The 21,300-nt window shown below is 44.3% G+C and overlaps 1 protein-coding gene across 3 annotated transcripts in view; it reads left to right on the forward strand.

Annotated features, from left to right (window-relative positions):
* LOC147892520 (rRNA processing protein-like protein) overlaps positions 1 to 21,300 on the forward strand; it is a 101,693-nt gene that overhangs the window by 60,296 nt on the left and 20,097 nt on the right. For 2 of the 3 annotated variants that reach the window (XM_087387143.1, XM_087387142.1), the window contains 3 exons: positions 8,300 to 8,402; positions 16,265 to 16,360; positions 16,501 to 16,560. In XM_087387143.1, coding sequence (XP_087243269.1) covers positions 8,300 to 8,402; positions 16,265 to 16,360; positions 16,501 to 16,560 — 259 coding nt within the window. The remainder of the gene's footprint in view (positions 1 to 8,299; positions 8,403 to 16,264; positions 16,361 to 16,500; positions 16,561 to 21,300) is intronic. The other variant, XM_087387144.1, reaches the window with a different exon arrangement.

Consider the following 21,300-nt stretch of genomic DNA (forward strand, 5'->3'; position numbering starts at 1 on the left):
GGGTCTTTCTTCCTTCAGAGATTTGAGGTTGCAGGTTGGCAAGACCAGTGCAGGATTTGTAGATCCTCGGGGCACTTCGCCAGAGATTGCCCAAAGAAGAAAAAGAGGCCCAAAAAGCAACCATCTCGTACTAGCTTACGACAGAGAGCAGGAGCAGGACCTACTGCTTCACAGGCACGGCCTCAGACACGGGCTCCCTCCCCTTCTAGGGCTACTCGAGTCCCTTCTGCACCCCGCACCACCTTTGGCCCACGGTGGGTTCCGGTCGGAGTTAGGCCCTCTACTTCAGTTCACACATCCACCTCTCCGGAGGCTACCCCCTTGGAGCCTCGGGAGGAGACTAGTGTTCAGGAGCCTTGTTCGACTCCACCCTTGGATCAGGTTGTACCTTCCTTAGCAGCCCAGGTTGTTGGCACCTCGTCCGCAACACTTTTTGATTAGGATCCAGTACAAGTGCCTCCCTCTTTGGACAGAGGGAAGAGGGTCTTACATTCTCTTCTTGCTTCGGTAGGAATCCTTCGTACCCCCTCCCCAGGATTGGCTCAGCGGAACTCCTTTTCTGCTCTGGAGGACCTCTCTAACCTCCCAGATGATGATTTTGTACCGTCCACTTTTGGAGAGTGAGTTATCGGCCTCTCTTTTGAGAGATCCTTCTCTCTCTCACTTGTGGACTTTGCTCCCCTTGGACCTCGTGTGCATTGCAGGAGGTCAGCTCCGATAGAGGTTTCTTTTTTCGCCACCAGGTCGGGTAAGGTATTCCAACCCACTTCCTCCCGCCGATGAGGATAGCCAATTGGAATATACAGGGATTGGGCGGCATCCCTCATCGCCATCGCAGACAGTTGATCAGGAATCAGCTCCATCCAGGTGTTTCAGGTGGTTCCCTAGACATTCTTTTTCTTCAGGAACACAAACTGGATGTCAGAGATTGCTCCAAGTCAGGTAAGCTGCTCTCAAGCCGGACTTTTTGGCTTCCTACCTTGGGAACTAGAGGAGGTACATGCATTTCAGTTTCAGATTCTATTCTCCCTCTGGTCATTGGACATGGTACCATAACCCCCTCCAGGGCCCAGTGGGTTTTACTTCTGATTGACGGACGTGAGGTTGGTTTCCTTAACCTCTATGCTCCGAACAACAGAGGAGACTGTGTTCTGTTTTGGAAAGAGTTGCTCTCGTGGGCTGACGTTGCGGATTCGTGGATTATTGGAGGTGACTTCAACATGGTTGAGGCACCTTCTGATAAGAAAGAGGGCAGAGAAGGTGGTATCCACTCCCTCGAGAGAGCAGTCTGGGATGCCTTCTTGTTCAGGTTCAGTGGCAGAGATGTTTGGTCAGATGATGCATTTCATATTCAATCTCAGTCACTTTTGTTTTCCTGGTCGAACCATAGGGTGCAGATGCCTATCCATGCTCGGATTGACAAATTCTATGTGGGTGACTGGGCTCTTGATAGAGGGGAGACAGTTTGCATTGCACCTGGTGTTTCCACTTCAGACCATTTTCCGGTAGTTTTGTCCATCTCAGAGCCTCATCTGAGAGGACGGTCTCACAGTATCAGGATCCCCGATGCCTTATACACGGATGAGACTCTCACAGAGGCAGTGTTGGAGATCTGGGTTTCTCACATGCAGGGGGGGTGGCCGGTCCTTCACATGTGGCCACAGCACTTGTCAGTATCGACGACTTTTATCACTCCGTTGCTAGTGCTCGGCGAGGTGAGGTACTCAGGCAGGAGATTGGTATCCGCCGGCAGTTGGTAGCCTTACAGAGGGAGGAGCAGAGACGACCATCAGATGCTTGGATACAGGAGCGCCTTGCTGCGGCAAGGGCTCACTTGCAGACTTTGCTTGATTAGAGAGCAGAGTATGCCTTCCATGCACGGGAGTCCTTTTGGATACAGATGGGAGGGAGAGTCAATAAACACTTTTTCTCTACACTTGGTCCTAGACATAGTAGAGAGAGTGTCAGGCAGCTTATTGACTCTGACGGCGTTTTGCAATCCCATCCGGAGACCGTCATGCACTTAGCGACAACTTTCTATGCCTCCCTACTTTCCACAAATCCTAACACACAGGCCAGAGATGTGGCTAGAGATGAAGTTTGACAGAGTTTACCTGTGTTGGTCACCCCAGAGATGTTATGCTCACTTGATGCACGCTGTACCAACACAGAATTTAAGACTGCTCTCTCCGCCCTTCATAAGGGCAAATGCCCTGGTTCCGATGGTCTTACTCCTTTTTTTATAGCCTTTTGGGATATGATAGGTGATCATATTACTTCAGCCTTGCAGGGCATTTGGGACTCGGGTGAGATGCCTAACTCACTGACCGAGGGACTCATTCACCTTATCCCGAAAGGTGGCAACAGGAATTTTGTATCCCATTGGAGACCCATCACTCTTTTGGGCACTCTTTACAAAATCCTTGCCAAGGCAATCAGCATCCGTTTACAGCCCCTTCTTCCAGACCTTATCCATGATATCAGACAGGCTTTGTGCATGGCAGGAGCATTTTTGATAATATCTTTTTCTTTTGGGAAGCCACAGAGTGGGCTATGTAGAGCGGGCAGAGGCTGGCAGTTCTACTCCTGGACTTCGAGAAAGCCTATGACAGAGTAGATTGGGGTTTTCTTGAGGGCACTCTTCTATGGTTTGGATTTTCAGATGCTTGGATTAGAGGGGTGGCCTCCCTTTACAGATTAGCCCACAGCCAGGTTTTGATTGGAGGGGTAAGGGGTGATAGGTTTCGGATTTTCAGATCAGTTCGTCAGGGATGCCCTTTAGCCCCCCTTCCTCTTTCTTTTTGTGGCAGAAGCTATGAGTATCTTCCTTAGATCTCAGGTTGAGCTTTTTGGGTTGAGATTGCCCTTGAGACAAGAGCAGGAGCTTCTTGACTGTGAGTTGGCTGATGACATTGCTATTTTTATTGAGGCCTCTTCGCAGTCACTTGATTCTTTTCGGACAGCCTTGGATATTTTTTGCTCAGCTGTAGGGGCACACATTAACTGACATAAATCCTTTGGCTTTTGGATTAGTGATGAGGACACTCCAGGCTGGGGAGTTGACATTGGCTTTTCGTGGATTCAAAGGGGTGTTCCTATCAGGTATTTGGGATGCGAGGTAGGATTGGGCATCTCTCCAGCACAGCAGTTTGCCCCAGTACTAGAAAGTGTAAGGAAAAAGCTCCTTTTTTGGACTCTGCCAAACTCGACCTTGCATCTAGACTTGTGGTAGTGAACCAGGTACTCTTGGCCACCGCCTAGTTTGTGTGTTCTTGCTGGTGCCGGTCTAGGGATTGCATCACTCAGCTTATTAGACCAGTCATGAATTTTTTATGGAGTGAACTTGATGGCATGGCAGATGTTGCAGCGAGGGTGGCCTGGGAGACCATTATTCTCCCTACATGTGAAGGGGGCCTTAATATCATTGACCCGGACTTGCAGTGCAGGGCATTGCTTTGTAAGGTGGTGGTGAGGGGACTCATGCCTGGGCAGGAACCTTGGAAGGATTTCTTTTTTGGACGCATTCAGGCTTGCACACCAACCTTGGGAGATGATTGGGTGGACAGTCCTCGCTGGATTTTTACTTCTGCCCCTCTCAGATCTCCTGCCTCTCCTCTCATGACTGCCATCCTGAAAGCTTGGGGGAGCTTTAGGAACACTCTTTGAAGGATTCCACCTTCTACTGTCGAAGAGATTGATAGGCAGCCGATCATTTGGAATGATAGTATACTTGACGAGCATGCCAGACCACTGGGCACTTCCCATTACATGCAGTGGTCTAAATGGGAGAGAGGCTTCGCCTACACAGTAGGCACTTGGAAGGCTTTTATCAGGCTACATGAGGATCAGAGACTGCAGTCCGTGAGTCACCGGTAGCACGCAGGATTCAGCAGTTAGATGCAGCCATCCCGATGGAATGGACAGTTGAGTTGCCTATTACTTCTACCACTTGGGTGGGAGCTTTTTCGAGGACAGCAGTTCCTTTACAGGTGATCGCTCTTCGAGGTCTCGGGGAAGATGCACTGGTCTTTGACGTTGGGGATGGAGGTATACTCTCTACATCCAAGGATGATATTCTTCTAGAGGTTGCCTTTTAGCCTATCAGGATTGCTGGTTTTGTGGACCATGGAGCGGGCTTGCAGTGGTACTTAGACCCCGACCCTCTGCTCTTGGCCTTGGGATCCTGGAGGTTGTGGTTATATGGAGGTGCACCTATCAGGTGCTTGCAGTGGGACCTAGGAGAGTGGGAGTGGATAGATCATGGGCACCGAGAGAGGGGGATTCCCTTTTTTCGTTTCACGGTTGGTAATGCCAGGAGATTTCAGCTGAACAGTAGGGGTTGGATTCCCTCCAGAGCCCCCCATTGGGAAAGCTTCTTCACCGCAGATTTGCGTAGAAATTTCTGGAGGAGGCTCTAGAAATCCCTCAGAAATAGAAAGATCACTCTTTTCTTTTGGCTTTCTATTCATGGAGGGATTGCAGTGAACCTGTGGAGATCACGATTTGGGGCTGATCCCACTTGTCCTCGCTGTCATTCTGCAGAGGAGTCAGTGCGACATTGCCTTTGGGACTGCAGTCAGGCGAGGACTGTTTGGAATGGGGTTGCTCGGATACTCAGCACCTTTCATACTTCCCCTTTCTTCATGACTTGGGGCTTGGTCGCATGGTTATCCCTTACTGGGCCCCAGGTGTTTTATGAGGGTGAGCCTTCTTCTTGGGCACTCTCGGTCTGCCGGCAGGTGATAGAGCCTTGCTCTCTTCATGATGTACCACTTACTCCCTTCAGAGCTTCTCATGCTTCAGTGGACACCTCTTGGGAGATTTTGGCTAAGCATTTCCTCTTGGCACATTTGGAGAGCCAGATGTACAGAGGCCTTGGATGGCACGCAGATACACCCATCACAAGTGCTCACGGGTATTTGGACTGACATGGTTCACACTTTGATAGCCATATGGGCTAGCATGCAGGGCCCTTCACGGACAGCCTCTTCTAGGAGGACTATATTTCTTCGAGTTTGGAGGGGTTCTCCCTTTTTCTTGGAGGTTTCTACCGGATTGAGATGACACTATTAGCCTCAATCCTTTCTTTTTGGCTCTTGAGCTTTTCATGCATTGCATGATGTATCCCGTATGGAGCTTGCTCTAACGGTTTTCTTTAATACTTAATAGAAGTCTCTTTTTGCAAAAAAAAAAAAAAGAAACATGAAGATAAGTTTCCACACTCCCATTTCGAGGAACACCCTGACAACAAGTAAGGTTTGGGATTCATTTCTACTTAGCTTCAAAGGAATAGTTCAGAATCAATTCAAAGCACTGAAGCTAGTAATATTTCTGATATTTATGCCTCATGAATTATTTGAGGGTACCATATGTCTTTATTGGTTATTCTTTGCAGCAAAAAGGGTATAGATGCTATAACCCTTCTACACCAAAGTTCACAGTGAGCAGAGATGTTTTTGATGAGATGAGCAGCTGGTATAAACCAGTAAATGTGATGATTGATGTAGATGCACAAAATGGTAATGCTGCACAGAATTCACAGCAGCAATCACAAAATATCAGTGGACCTGGAGTGTCCTCTAGCAGTGGTTCACATACTTCGCCATGGACAAGCAGATTGAGATCAGGAGAATCTCCTCAAAGCAATGCAGAGAGTGGTATGCAGGTATCACGAAAAGGAAAAGAGAAGGTAGATCAGCCCATGTTTGATGTGAATGCAGGTCACTCTTGTGTGGATGGTGAATCCAGTGGCTCAGAACAGAGCATTGATGATGAGTTGGGTATTCCTTCTGAATCAGAAGTAAATCAGAGGTTACTGCAATATGATGGTGTTTATGATGCTGATGTTCAAATTGATGAATCTATATTAATGCTTGAGTAATATAGCCAACAATGATGAAGAGAATGCAATCATGGAGTTTGAAGATGATGTAGATGCAGATAAGACAACAGATCAACCCGATAACAGGGATGAAGGCTTAAAGCGTCTATTTTTCTTGAAAGATTCAAAGAAAATGCAACAGGCACTAATATCAGAAATTCAGAATTTAGATTGCCAAGTACATTTATATTCAAATCAATCATTGTATGCTCAGAATGATGCAGAGGAACAAATGTTTGGAATGGTTTTAGAAATAGAATTTTCAGATTTGGTTGATGATACATCAGAAATATTCTATCACGCTTTTCCTGAGTTTAATGATGATTTCTTTGATTCACCTACTCATATGAATGAGGAAATACAGGTTATGATTCAGATGCAATGATGCAGTTTCACTTTTCTGTGAAGATTAAAATGCACAAGCATATTCAAAAAAATTGAATACAGAACAAACAAAAACAAATTCAAATACTGATAATGATGATGCTTAGCATACTTGTCATGATATGGAAGAACGAAGAGAGCCAAAAGAGTCGAAAAGAGTTTCCAACAACCCCTGCCAAATCTTTTCTTACACTTGAGAGGAGTTCAAGATATGAATACACAAGAAAGAAATACTCGGGACAATGTTAGACAGCAAACAGAAATTCTGCTGCAAACAGAAAATATAAAAAATGCAGTTCAAAAAGTCAGAAATCTTTGGGTATTCAAATCTTTGGAAAACAGAAGAATCACAACTCAGAAAAACTGAAATTGTGGATCTCAAGAAGACAGAAAAATCAGAACTCAGGCAGACTGTTGTCAAAAAATCATAGTGCAAGGGTCCTTGTTTTCTTGATCCAGGTGTTGAGATGTTATTATGCATGCTTTTCTGGTCTTTTACCTTATGCTTCATCAACATATATTCTTGGTGGTGTGTCATTTTTAGTACATGTTCTTGCAGATGCTAGCGCTTCATCGTCGACATATTTCTACTTTCATAGGCGGTGCCATGCCTATGTAATGTCCATTCCATGCCATTGGAGTGTTGACATACTCATTGATTCATGGTTCTATGTTTTCATCATCTATGAGCTTGTATGAATGACATAATATTTCATGGGTTCCGAGCCTTGGCATGTTGCTATAAAATGGTGGCACTGTATTCACATATGCACTTCACTATGCTTATATCACAATACCATGTCATTCACTATAGGATAGTTCTTTTGCACTGTAGGCTTAGCACTTTGAAAGCTTTTGTGGATTCAGGTGCAAAATTTCAAATCTGCCACACTGGGTGTGCCAGGTATTGAAGGTGAGTCCTAGAATAAGGTTAGAGAGTAGTCACAATAAAGGTGCATTTACACCATAGGAATGTGGAGGGTTGTATACCTTCTTATTTCCCAACTCCCAAGCATATGGTTGGCCTTCAATCTTGGAGTTATATATTATATGTATCTTGGGAAAAAGGACAAGGGACACACAAGACTTCTGCATTTTGGGCTCTTGTCTCTAGTTCTTGTTTGAAACGTCTATCTCTTTTGTTTTTTTGAATGTCTTCATCTAAAAGGGTGTCGGTTACCCTTTGACACTAGGCTAGACCATGATTTGGTGCCATGTGGCACCCATCTTGGTCCACCTCATGTGTCCCCTTACAAATCTCTACCAACCTATTAATGATGTAATGTCTTTTTGATCTATCGAGGACCTACAGTCTAACTACTGCTTTGGTGAACCGTTTAATAATCCTAATCCAGGACCCTCATGTTTTGTTATTTATGACTTGGTATTCTTCATCGCATTGCTTCTTGCCATTGAGCCTTGACTCTTCTGTAGCTTCTTCATTTGGATTCATTGGACTTTTTAATTGGCGTGCAATCTTCCATTCTAAGTGTTTTGAGGATGTCATTTGCATACTTAGTTTGAGATATAAATGTTTTATCCTTGTCTCTCTAGACTTCAATTCCCAAACAATAATGCATGCCAAAGTCTTTTGTGTCAAAGTCATTGCGCACGCTATCTTTGGCCTATTTCATCAGCTTCTTGTTGTCCCTAGTGATGACTAAGTCATCAACATATAATCTGATGAGAATATATGGACTTGTGTTATGTGTTTAATTCACGCTCAGGCTTCCTTTTGTTCCCTGCAATCTGCTGATATCATGTGGCTTGCTTGCCTATGTTGAAGACTAGTAAGTTTGGCGAGGATTTAGAGCATTTGTTAATGCTTTACTTTTTGCTTAATCTTTTGTATGTAGAGCAGAGTTTTCACGCAGCCCTTCTTCAGCTACACTAATATAGATTTGTTGAGCTACTCAAAAAATCTGATTGTGAAGCTTCCAATTGTTTTATATCTTAGCAGCAGAAAATGTATCAGCATATTCAGACTAAGATGGAGATGAACTGAGTGCAATATTGGCTTTTCTTATATCTTAGGTTTGTACCATTCCGAAATAGCACAGTGGACAGGTGGCAGCGCAAAACTCAATTGTCATCAGGGGCTGCTGCATCCAGAAGCAAGTTGCGTGCATTCAATCAGGTTTGTTGCTTGCAAGTTGTTTTCAAGGTCTAGCCTTCTTCCATACATGGGATCATTTGGCAAGCTGTTTACTTTCTTGTATTGTTTCAATCCTTAGCATGTATTTGTCTGTTTGCACAATTGTAAAAACTGGCCCGAACTAACTCAGCCGTTTATCCAATCCATCTCTGATTTATATCATACATAAATAGAGGATAGGTGTTGGAGTAATAGGGTCAATGCCCCTCCTGTGAGCCCCCAAAAGAGGAGAGCTCAGGGGGTTGACACCAGGGGAGAGGATGAGGCTGCCATGTGGGCAGGAACATGGCTGTCACATGGGCAGCCCTAGATCTACTATTGGGTCAAGATCATGAAGGTACCTGGGCTGGTGCAGCAGGTACAAATGGTATCCCTTTTTGTCCCAAGATACATTTCCCTTTCCTCTCCATTAAGGCTTCTACTACTTCTGCTGGGCATTATAGATACTGAAGTATTGGGATCAACATTACGAGGTCCTATTATGCCATCCATGCATAATAGGCTTCTACTACTTCTGTCCCAAGATACATTTCCCTTTCCTCTTTATTAAGGCTTCTACTACGTTTGCTGGGCATTATAGATACTGAAGCATTGGGATCAACGCTATGAGGTCCTATTATGCCATCCATGCCACAAGGCCACTAAAAAATACGAGTGTCTATTTCTTCTCCCATATTTGTAACTATAATATTTTGTTCTACAAAGAACGGGTGCCAGCAGGTCCACATTGCATCTGGAAAATCCTTAGCAGCACTAGTGATAGTCTCTTGAATCTCAGCCACGCAAATCTTTGTATGCTCTAGATGCTTCTGCAAGAGATTTCAATGATACTTTCTTTGATAGAAAAACTGCCTGCTGGGTATGAACTTCAAGAACTTACCCTCCTTGTAGGAGTTGTGGATGTCCGCACGGCCTCTTCCTTGGGATTGGGGCCCTGAGTCGTGAGTTTCCACCTGGTTGCTCTCCAGAACTTAATTTGTTGGGCTATATTGGACAAGAAAGAACTCAACTCATGGAGTTCAGGAGGATCCGGACCATTGGCTGCCATGGTGGCAGGTTGACTCTATGGAGAAAGGACTCAACAAGAGAAAGCACAGAGTACAGGACCACCGCCTAAGCTCTAATACCAATGAAACTACTATGTGCTTTTTAACAATTTGGAGATAGGAATTTACAGACTTTTTATGCAGAATTTTACGAGGTGCTCATGGATGCATGTTGGAATGGAGACTACATGAGGGAGAGTTTGCATAACTTGACAAATTGCTCAATATGAATAGCAATAAAGAGATATATGCAATTGCACTTGGGTTGAGGGGCCCAAATGCCCGCCCCCCCCCCCCCCCCCCCCGGCTCCATTTAGGCTCTTTTATTTCTTAAAAATGGAGATACAAGACCAAGGTGCAATGCACCCTACAAAAACTCTGGAGAGTGAAGAATTAGACATTACTGTAGAATAAGAGTGCTCAAGTAGATCCATTTACAAAGGATGACTCAAAGGCTGGAGCTAGTGAGAACATGACCCCAGGTGCAATGCCTACATAGTCACAACTTCATCCCACATTGTTCTAGATTCTAGACAAGAGGAAATTTCAATGCAAAAATGTACTGCAAACAAACAATGCTCGGACTCAAACTCCCCTTCCACTTGTGCTCCCCTAGTTGCCAAGCCCTTGGTGCAATTGGCAGCCCCTCTTGCTTGCAAGGATGAGATTTTGGGGATGTGGAGAGGAAAACTCAGAAAAAGTGTTGTAGGGTAGAGAGAGAGAGAGTCTTTGATGCTTGTTGCAAGGTTGTCCTTGAGATTAGCGACTAGAAGACCTGTGGTGGGTGATAGGATCACTCCAGAATGGTTGGAGGGATTCTTACAAGTGGGGATCAAAGTGGACCAGTCACTAAGATCTCAGTGTGCAGGGCTGGCAATGGGTGTATGTCAGGTTGAAATACACCCAAGATCTTTGGTATCTTGCAAGGTTTAATTGGTCCTTAGCGGATAGATCTATTGGTGCCTTGGGGTGCTAAAGACATCAGAGTCCTTGTGACTTGGAATAGAAGTTGTACCTATGTTCCAGACTGGATCCGGCTATTTGTGAACGATGTGAGGAAGTACTTATAGATTCTGAAGGTGTGGGATTCAAGATCAGATAAAGAAGACATCCTTGACATGTTCTTGAGAGTCTGCAAAGTGGCTGATGGAGAAATTCTTTGACAGAGTTGGTGTTGCACCAAAGTGTGTGATTGAGAGGGGGTGTTGGAGAAATAGGGTCAATGCCCCACCTATGAGCCCCCAAATGAGGAGAGCTCAGGGGTTGACACCCCAACATGCACGAGGGTAGATATACTTGTAGGGGGAGGGGATTAGGCTGCCATGTGGGCAGCAATATGGCTGCCACATGGGCAACACCTAGATCTACTATTAGGTCAAGATTATGAAGGTACCATGGCTGTCACGAGGGCGTGAGTTTTAATGCTTGCATGTGGCCTCGACCCTCGGGAATGAAGTGGCGAGGTCACGGGATGAGGGTGTGCAAGTTTCCCCCTAGGAAATTGTGCCTTGGGGGCAAATGAAGTTCTAGGGCCAAGAGGGGCCCAAAGAACCTTAGAACTAAGGTTGGTCATTGGTGGGCTCTTAAAAAGGCCCCACAAGAGGGGGCCTAGGGGCAAATGAAGGCCCTTGGGGGAAACCCAAGGCATGGGCTGCCACATGGCAAGCCCATGTAGGCTTAGAAGGCCTTAGAGCAAGAAAGAGGTGACATGATCTTTAGGTAAAGGAAGGTGGACGCTGAAAACGAGAGCGGGCTGGAGTCCAGAGAAGGTATGGCAGCTTTCATGGAGCTGGGTGCATCCGTGAGGACGGAAGAGCCTTGAAGGGGCTGGCAGACTTGTACGGAGTAGTAAAGGCAGTTGCTGATGTTCGGACAGTCCGTACGGGATTATTAAAGGCGGCCGTATGGTACGGGTGTGTACGAACCATACAAAGCAATGATGGCAGGCTGTACGGTTTCCTACGAGTGTACGGGGTCATTAATGATGGCAGTAAGTGTACATACAGAACAGTACAGGCGATCAACTTGGGCTTTACGGTTTTGAACGGCAGCGTTTGCACGAGAATTACGGGGGATTTGGGCTGCTTAATGGCCTTTGGTTTCTAAGTGCTGGCTTCGTGGTTGTATGGGCTGTACGACAGCCATTCTTTTGCCCTTTGAATATGGGTTGTGCCTGAATGGAAGCACATTTCAGCTTGACAGGGCATGCTCTGGTTTCATGTGGGTGTGCAAATAGCTCATGAATGAGCTTGGTTGAGTTGTTGGTTGGTGGTTCCATTGCATTTATCCTTTTTAGGGAATGCCCGTGAGCATTGGGCTGGTTTTTGACGAGACTTGCTTGGCAAGGAGATCACAATGTATGCTTGCAGATATTGTTTGTGCTTCTGAGCACCGAGGGCAGCTCAGTTATGCTTTCACCCATTGTGTGGGTATCCCAATGGATTAGTGAACACTTGTGAATGACTGGGGAGCGTGTGATATTGATGCCTATTGTGTGAGGGAGAGCATTGAATGCGAGTGAGTTGGTACTCACTGTGTAATCTCCTTGTAGCACTCTTCAATTAATAAAGAAATACCGAAAGGGGTGCCAAGGCTTTGGGTGCAGTCTGTGTCTTGTACTTTGAGTAGGAGTGCTCTAGCTCCCCCTATCTATCCGTGGAGTGTTTGCTGAGTACTCTTTTGTGAAGGCTTTTGTTTCATTAGTGTTTTACCATCCTCTTGTTAGCCTTGAGGCTGGTTTCATGGTTCCGTTGGTGGAACATCGCCATCTTTCTTAAGGAGGTGAGCCTTTGATTGTCTCTAGTGAAGTGTTGTTTTCTGTAATTCGATAACAACAAGAAGAAATTAGCAAATATGTCTTTGACAGATAATGATTGGGATATGGAGGGGCAGTCCTCCCATGATGACCAAGAAGAGCAATCTATGCATGAGGGAGCCTCCCAGGTTGACCAAAATGCTGAGGCACAACAAGTGGTAAATGCTTTTGGTGTGAGTGCCTCTCACTCAAAAGGGTCAAAATAGGCTCAGGACGCAGAGGATGCCGATGCTATCTTTAAGACACAGATAGTGAGCGCTGTGGGAGCACTCACGCAGGACCGAAGGCTCCTTGAGGTTATGCACACTTCTTTGAGGTCCAAGGAGAATAAGAAGCATTCTCATTCAGGGGAGCCTAGTGGGGTTCAAAAACAGCCATTTGGAGTGAATCCATTGGCTGGACAGCCTCCAGTAATTCCAAATGCACAGGGAGTTTCAGGCCAGCAGCCCTTTCAAGGTCCTGGTATGGTTATGCATGGCCAAGGGGCTGATTTTCAGAATTTAAATCAAGGGCAGCAAGCTTTTCCCCAACCCTTTATTATTCAGGGTATTTTGGTGGGGGTTCAGTATTTCAAGCAATGGCTGGTCAAGTTCATGATGGTCAAGGAATGCTTGGAAATTACCTTGTTTGTTTTCAGCGTTGGATGCAACGGATGCAAGGCAATGTATTTGGGGAAATGCAGCCCACAATGCCTAACATGTTACATGATGTATGCAGGGCATGCTCTGGGTTCATGTGGGTGTGCAAATAGCTCATAAATGAGCTTGGTTGAGCTGTTGGTTGGTGGTTCCATTGCATTTATCCTTTTTAGAGAATGCCAGTGAGCGTTGGGCTGGTTTTTGAAGAGACTTGCTTGGTAGGGATATCACAATGTATGCTTGCAGATATTGTTTGTGCTCCTGAGCACTAGTGGCAGCTCAGCTATGCTTTCACCCATTGTTTGGGTATCCCAGTGGATCAATGAACGCTTGTGAATGACTGGGGAGCGTGTGGCCTTTCTTGGGCTGTAAATAATTGCTCCCGTGTTAAATGCAGGTGTTTGCAGTCAAAACAGGAGAAGAGCCATAATGTGTTGCACAAAAAGGTGAGCAAGAGCCTGAGTCCATGATAGTTGGAACAGTCCTAGGTGCAGAGCTACACATGTAGGAGAGAATAAGGACTGCATGAAATCGGGCTTTTGTTTGCAACACACATCAGAGCATACCATTTAGGAGTGCTCAATCTAGAGCAGCTACTGAAGTCCATCAGGGACACCCAGTGACCTAGGAGGGGTCTACAGCAGAAGCATCAGCAAGCAGAGCATGTTCTTAGTGGCTTACCTTACTGCATGTTTGCTGAACGTGTTGTAACGGTTTTGGCTATATTTTGTACTTGGACATTACCTCTATTAATGAGATTTGTTTGGCTGAATATTTGAATGTTGGGACATTTGTGATCAAGGGCTTGCTCTAAGATGCATGTGTGCATTAGTACAGTCATATGTTTGTGTGTGTGTGTGTGTGTGAAGCACACTTAGTGCTATCTAGGACCATGGCACAGGTGATGATGCAGTAGAAGGTGCCCTCTTCGGCGGGTGCCAATGATTTAGGAAGTCCCTATGATGTAGGGCTGATTACCTTTGATGTAGGAGAGGTGCCTATGATCTAGGCCACCCTCTCTCCCACTCTATAAATGAGAGGCTTCTCTCTCACAATCAATAGAACACACATTTTGGTCTTCTCTTGTGTTCACAACTTTTGTCATGATGCATCTCTTCTCTTCCACCAAAATGTTCTCTCTATAAGGACATGGAGTGAGTTGTGTTCGGCATTAGTATTTTGTAATCTCGGGGTGAATCTTCCACTGCGGAGTAGTGTTGGCCTCAAGCAACCTACCTCTACTTTTCTAACAGTAGGCCCGTTGAATCAATGTGATTTTTCGCAAACCCAAATTACCATATCCATCATAATAGAGATTGCAGTATATAAGTTTGTCTCTCCGAGCTGTACACTACTGCAATTTGTTGGCAGTGACTGGTCTCGGCATTGTAGAGTCTTAGTACTAGGATGGGACAACAGTTTCCTCAGGCATATGCTTTCTTCAGAATGTCCCTCAAGCAATCTTTATATGATAGTTATGCTGCGAGGGACTTGGATGCTACTAGCCTTGAAGTGTTCTCTCACTGTTTTTGAGTTCTTTCATTAGGCTCTCTTTTGGAGTCCAATGTCATGTACATTGATTTCATGTTAATTTTATAGTTACTGGTTTCACCCAAAAAAAAAAAAAAAAAAGGGTGTGGGGGTATTTTTCCGGTGGTTGTAAAATTGGCTCAAAGAAGGATCGCCTCTCCTCTTTGTCCAAGATGTCATCATGCTTCTAAGAGTATTCAGCACTTACTGTGGTTTTGTCCATATTCCAGGGACCTTCTGGACAGGATCTCTTATTTTTATCTCTCAGATTTCCGGCACACAGGTTCTTGAGGTTTTTCTGGATATTTGTCAGATTACCAGCTACTTTGTCCCAGTACTCTCTTTTCTTTCATTGGATTAGATACTAGGCGTTGTGGACCCTATGGCTACAGCGTAATCATGCATTTCTAGCTTCTCCTTTTCAGCACCCCTATGAGTTCTTCCGGGCCTCATTGCGGCAGTCCTTATATGATGCCTTGCATGAGGAGGATCTGGATGTCTCTTGCATTGAGCTTTTCCTTACTGTTTCTGATGGATAGGGCAATAGCTCTTTTTTGGAGTCTGGCCATTTTGTAAAATGATTGTTTCATAATATGATGTTAATAGTTTCACCAAAAAAGAAAGTGTGTGTGTGTGAGTGAAAAGATTTTGGACTACCTTTTGATTAGCCTTCTCGTTTAATGCTAGCCTTCGTCATGGCTGAGTCTGCCCTTCACCTCCGGAGTGCCAACAAAACTCAGTACGAAGTCTTTGTATAAATGGATTCTCAAGTTTGTTTCCTTTGAATATAGTTTGGATAGCCCAGTGGCCTCAAAACTCTGCAAATATTGCCTGAACCATTTGGTCTAACAGGATCTCTTTGCAGTCATTGGACTGTTCTAATGACTGAAACCAAATCTCCAATCTATCATATACTTGCTAGCAGCTAAGTCTGTTAACCATAAATCTGGGTGACCATGACATGGACTCCACCCAACTTGAAGGACAAATCTCAGTTCTACTGAGAGCACTTTCTTCTCCCTAGTACAGGTGGTCACATGCTCTTGTGAGGGGAGACCTCTACCTCGAGGATGTCACCACATGCTCATGCTCTCCCCTGCCTTCTCAGTCTACAGGTTACCTCTAACTCGGTGTAGATATCACAGCCATATCCCATCTGCAAATGCCTTATTCCTTTGACCACATTGTATACCCCTTTTTGTCTCATCAGTCATTTTTGTCTCTTACAGAAAATTAATAAACTCTCTCTCTCTTTCTTTCTCCCCTGTGCATGTTAATTTGTGTATAATATTGACTACAACAGTTGCCTCACATCTTCAAATCCTGTTCCATGGAGATTCACAAAACAATGTACCTTGTTGAGCTCTCGAAGATCGTTATTATACAAATCCAAATATCTCCATGTGTAATGTGTGTAGATTTTAGCACTGAACGCATTTATCATAGGTTGTATTCCACATGATGCACTGTCAAATATATTTCCAAAGATATTTTAGAGTGGACTCTCTTGGTGTTTAAGCTGGAGCAACTTCAAGTTAAATATCTTGGTTCCATAGCCAGCCTTTACTTTGTTTGTTGTGGTGACTGACATAAACCTGGGCTGAAGTCTCCTTATTTGGAAACTATCTTGGTATGTAGACAGAAATTATGGAATGTTTAAAGCGAAGAATATTCTCTTGTCTGGACGTTTACATAACCACCAGGTTTAGCTTTGAATCTGCTTTGTCATGTTGCCCTTAAAATTTTTATGTTTCACAAATGATTGTTCAATAGTAGTGGAAGTGCAACAGGAGGCTCATGGCTTCATTGATGCAGAGTATCTCAAAACAAATTGACGCCCACATGAGAGATCCTTCTCGTTCTCTTCAGAGGATGTGGCTGAAGCGGGACTTTGTTAATATACTAGGGATGGTAAATATTTGATGAACTCTCTTATGCCCAAAGTATTGCAGTAGTGGCTGTTTGAGAATCGATCTGATATCGGTATATTTTCATTATTCTAGTTGTACTATTTCAATGATGGTTACGTGTCCTCTGATTGAATTGCGCAGCCCGAAGAGAACATGGACAGACAACATGATGCTATCTCATCGACAGATGTAAGCACTAAGGTACCATGTAGCATTTGTTAACATATAAAAAAGCCAGGATTTTTGGGATTGTTATCATTGCTTCTAGTCTAAATATCTACTGCAAAGTGGCAGGGCCAATTGGTTTGCATGTAATGCAATAGCTTTGTGGATTTCATTCTATAGACCTATTCTCTTCTGGGCTATATCTTGTAACAACTCTCAGTGCCAAGTTTGGCATAAAGGAAAAGTTACTTGCAAAATATGAGGTCTCAAGAGTATGAAGTTAAGTCACTGTTGCTCAACCTGTTCACCATCACCAGTAAAAAGCAGCAGTAAAAGGGGATCCTTTACATGTAGAGCAGTGGTTGAGGATATTTTCTACCAAGGTATCAATTACAGACATTGTGGCATAGTTCAGCAAGCAATTAAAATGGTGGGTTCAGCCACACAAACTTGGGAAGACCACCATAGCTACTAGCAAACAGCAGGGATCTCATAAGCACAAGCGCAGCACACACTATGATGGGAGTATCCTTAAGTGGGATGCTTGGGGGGATTCAACACATTTTGTGCTAAACTGGATCCAATCATCCTTGGCCCTGGAAACTACTGCGGCATCCCCTCAGCCCCACCTACTTGGCTCCCTCCCTCAGAGCCCACTTTGGGAGAGTCTCGTTGCCCTGCACAAAACTGACCCCTTTTCTGTCAATAGCCTCTTCTACCATTGAGGGCTCCTGTTCATGCCAAGGTGCCTGCCTTCCTGCCGAGTTCTTATGTCTAGGACCCTGAACTACACGACAGTCCCATATAACTATCTTTGTTTGGTTAAAGGGGGATCATTAGGGGTAGTTGGCAGCGTGGACCACCCGATAGAGGGATTTTTGTTCTCCACATCTTGGATGGAGTGGAGCTCAACTTTGTTGGCTGCCAGCTGTAGGATGAAATGATGCACATGCTAGGACATTTGAATAGAGAGTAGTCTTGAATCTATCTCCTCCTAAGACCCTGATTTTCGATGACCGAGATTAAGGGATACATAGCCTTTGCAAAGGGAAACATCAATGAAATTATGAGTACTACCATCATCAAACAAATCTCGAATTGGATGCCTATTAATTCGACCCACCATGTGGATAAACACATGAAGATTGGAGTATTATTTCTCTCAAGTGTCATGAAAAGAAAAGACATCAAGCAATGTGAAAAGGATAACTTTTATTCATGCTAGAATCAACCAAATGCAACTTCTTTGCCCTTACCACGGTTCAAAGGGCATGTGTTAGATAGGTGACCAAGCTTGTTGCACTTAAAGTGAAGTTCTTTAGGTCGAGCATCAGCCTGTGTTGGAGAAATGGTTCAAGGATTTTTAGCAAGGGGCCCTGCGATCTGCTTTCCTGAATTAACTTTTCGGGCTTGGCATTGTATCTTTGTGTTTCATAGCCAAAGAGTTGTCATAACCTTCGCAAAAAATGAATGGCTTGATCAAGTGTCTTTACTTTATTCCTTGTAATCCCATTTTGTTAGTCTTGGAAGACTACAGACGACTAGCTAAAGTAAGGGAATTTAGGAGAGATCTCTCTGTATTCCTGGGTTAAGGAACCCAGAGGCTTTCCACACTTCTTCAGGGTCTGGAGCTTGCGAATGTTGTCGAACTTGGTAGGCTTCAGGAGGAACTCTTCTTGAGGGCTTCAAAACACACTCCATGACGTAGCTGCAGAGGGCTTCTCCTTAAGATCTTGCAACCATACGCAGGATAGTTTGTAATGGTAAACTGTCTCTCCCACCTTCCAGTGAATTCTCCTTTTTCTCCCTAAATACACCTTAGGAGAAAAGGAGGGTATCCTAGTGTGAACGCTGGAATTCTTGGGTTTGTGGCAGCAATAAGACCTATTGCTGCGTGGCCTGCATGTGCTGATTTAAACTTTGCAAGCACCCGAGCATGTATCTGGACTACCTGCACCTGAGGTGGTGCAGAGGTCTAGTAGCATTCAAGGGCTGAGTTCCCTTGTGAGGAACTGGCTCCATAATGATATTTTGCTAGCTGTTCTAAACAAAGCATGCACAGGACAGCAAGTAAGAAATCATTACATCATATATATATATATATATATAGAGAGAGAGAGAGAGAGAGAGAGCACACTATTCAAAAATTTTGGAGTTTCATGCAGTTCAAGCTGGAAGATCTCAAGCTTGTGGCCTTTGGCCTCCTTAGTGAGCTATCCACACAACATGGAGGGCAAGCGACTCATAAAGGAACAAATTCGCAGCTTTGCTAACGTCAAATATAGAGAGAGCAATGTAGTCAGCAGGCTAGACACAAGGGACTAGCCGTACTAGCAAAGGTCCAAGACAATTAGTAGGCAAGGGAGGACATAGTGAATGCAGGGCTGCATGCCCTTGCGACCATTAAACTTTGGTTGGAAAGAATCTAGCACATGCATGTTGCATGTGTCATATGTAGCACGTTCCATGCATGCAACGTGTGCATGCGGGCCATGGTAGTATGCACATAAACATTAACTCCTGCCACAATACGTGAGGAATAAAAATGCACTAGTGGAGTGAAATTGCCCTAAACTGAAGCAAAACTAAAAGTACATGTGGGTGTACGTGTGGACTTAAGCAAGCACATGCACAGTTGCTTGCTTACAGCTCACTATGAGAATCCCAAACAAGTCTTGACAATCAGCAAAATATATCCTGTTCAAGTAGCTCTCTACAACTAGACCAGATCACTGGTCAATTTGCCATCCACCTACCAGCCATATCCAAGCGTATTACAACAATTCTCTCTCAGAACCCATCAGTGGTTGCTCATGCAGTACGACGTCAGAAACTGAAAATGAGACAAATCAACATGAAGTAAAATACCAACACCATATCAAATCGGTGGCTGTTCATGCACAGCCACGATAGAAGTTTGTACCTGGCATATCCACATAATATGCATCAAATACCTATCTTTTTCTCCTATACATAGATTCTGACTACATACAAGAATCCAAAGAAATCTAGCAAACAATTCCATGCCAACGATAGAAGTGTTTTGATACCAAATGAAACACCAACGGTACCTCATGTCCTAACTATCCCAAGGTTAGGATACATGACCCTAGGTTAACTTGACCTCCTTAACACTAAGTCACGTTGTGTCTCATGGATATACCACTGTCCATGCTAGTTTTGGTTTCAATCTTGGGTTAGTGCCTCCCACTTCAAGACATGACATAATGAAAAAACTTTTAGAGATGAACTATGGATACCTCTCATTTCTTTTTCTTCATGAAAAAAACTTCTATTAAGTATGAAAAACACCTGCGAGAGCAAGCTCAAAGCGGAAAAACAACATGCAATGCATGAAATAGTACATCATCGAGAGGATATGACTCAACTAAATGTCGTCGAATTGAGAAAGTTGAAGAAGAGTCATGCCTCTCATAAAATACCTAAGGACTTGAAAGGGAAAGCCAAGCAACTGAACCCCAGGTCATGAAGAAAAGGTGGTGGGCAAAGGTGCTGAAAATCCTAGCAATCCCTTTCCAGATAATCCTCGCCTGTCTGTAGTCCCATACGCAATGCTGAACTGATTCCATTGCAGCGAGGACACGTAGAGTTCGCCTCAAACCTGGATCTCCACAAATAAATTGCAATCTCACCATGAATAGAAAGCCAAAAGAACAGAGTGATTTTTCTGTTCCTATGGGATTTCCAGAGTCTCCTCCAAAAAACTTTTTGCAAATCAGCAGAAATGTGAAAATTCTCCCAATGAGGAGCTCTAGAAGATCTCTAGCCTCTGCAACTGATGTGATACCTCCTAGCATTAGTTACAGCGTAACGAAAGAAGGGCACGCCCTTGTCTCAATACCCTTCATCAATCCATTCCCTTGCAAATACTTTATTGGTGCCCCACCATAGAGCCACAATCTGCATGAACCCAAGACCAAGAGAAGTGGGTGAGTGTCTAGGTACCACTGAGAATCTGAGCCGTACTCCAAAAAAACAATGACCTTGATAAGCTGGAAAGCAATCTCCAAAAGAACATCATCTGAAGATCTAGACAGCCTGCCTCCCATCTGGACATCAAAAACCAAGGCATCCTTGCGTGATCGTGGCAAAGCAATAACCTGAAGTGGGATGCCCAAACCCGAGAAGGCTCCCATCCAGGTGGAACAAGAAATATACATATCATCGGTCTCAATCCAATCCACTAGAATATCTACATTAATATGCTGAATCCTCCGTGCACTTCCTTTGAGATGACTTACTACTTGCAATGTATGGTGCTCCGAAAGCTTTTTGAAAGCTTTCAAGGATCCTGTAGAGGAGGCAGAGCCTCTCTCCCATCTCGACCATTGCATATAATGTAACTGGCCTGGCGGTCTGCCATGCTCATCGAGTACACTATCATTCCACATGACCGGGTGCCTATCAATCTATTCCAAAGAAACTAGGGGAATTCTCCTTAGAGTATTTCTGAAGTTGCTCCAAGCTTTCAAAATGGCTGCCATAAGAGGAGAGGAATATCAGCCTCTCTACGGGTCAGCCTCTGTACGGGTCATCATGTGGGAAGAGTGAAAATGCATCTATGTAGAGTCGATGAAAGCTATAATGGCTCCATCTAGTCGCTCTGCTCTTCGGTGCTAGCCTCTCTTATGATTCAGTGGATTTTCATAATGTAAAGGCTTCATGGCTTCTAATTGTATTCATAAGTTTTTATTTTTGTGCTTTATAGCTCATGATACATGTTCTCTCTTGCATCATCAGAGAGTTTATCATAAA

Source organism: Dipteris shenzhenensis, chromosome 16 (assembly GCF_047967505.1).
Source record: "Dipteris shenzhenensis isolate YYH24624 ecotype China chromosome 16, Dip_SZ_1.0, whole genome shotgun sequence".
Taxonomy (NCBI): Eukaryota; Viridiplantae; Streptophyta; class Polypodiopsida; order Gleicheniales; family Dipteridaceae; genus Dipteris; species Dipteris shenzhenensis.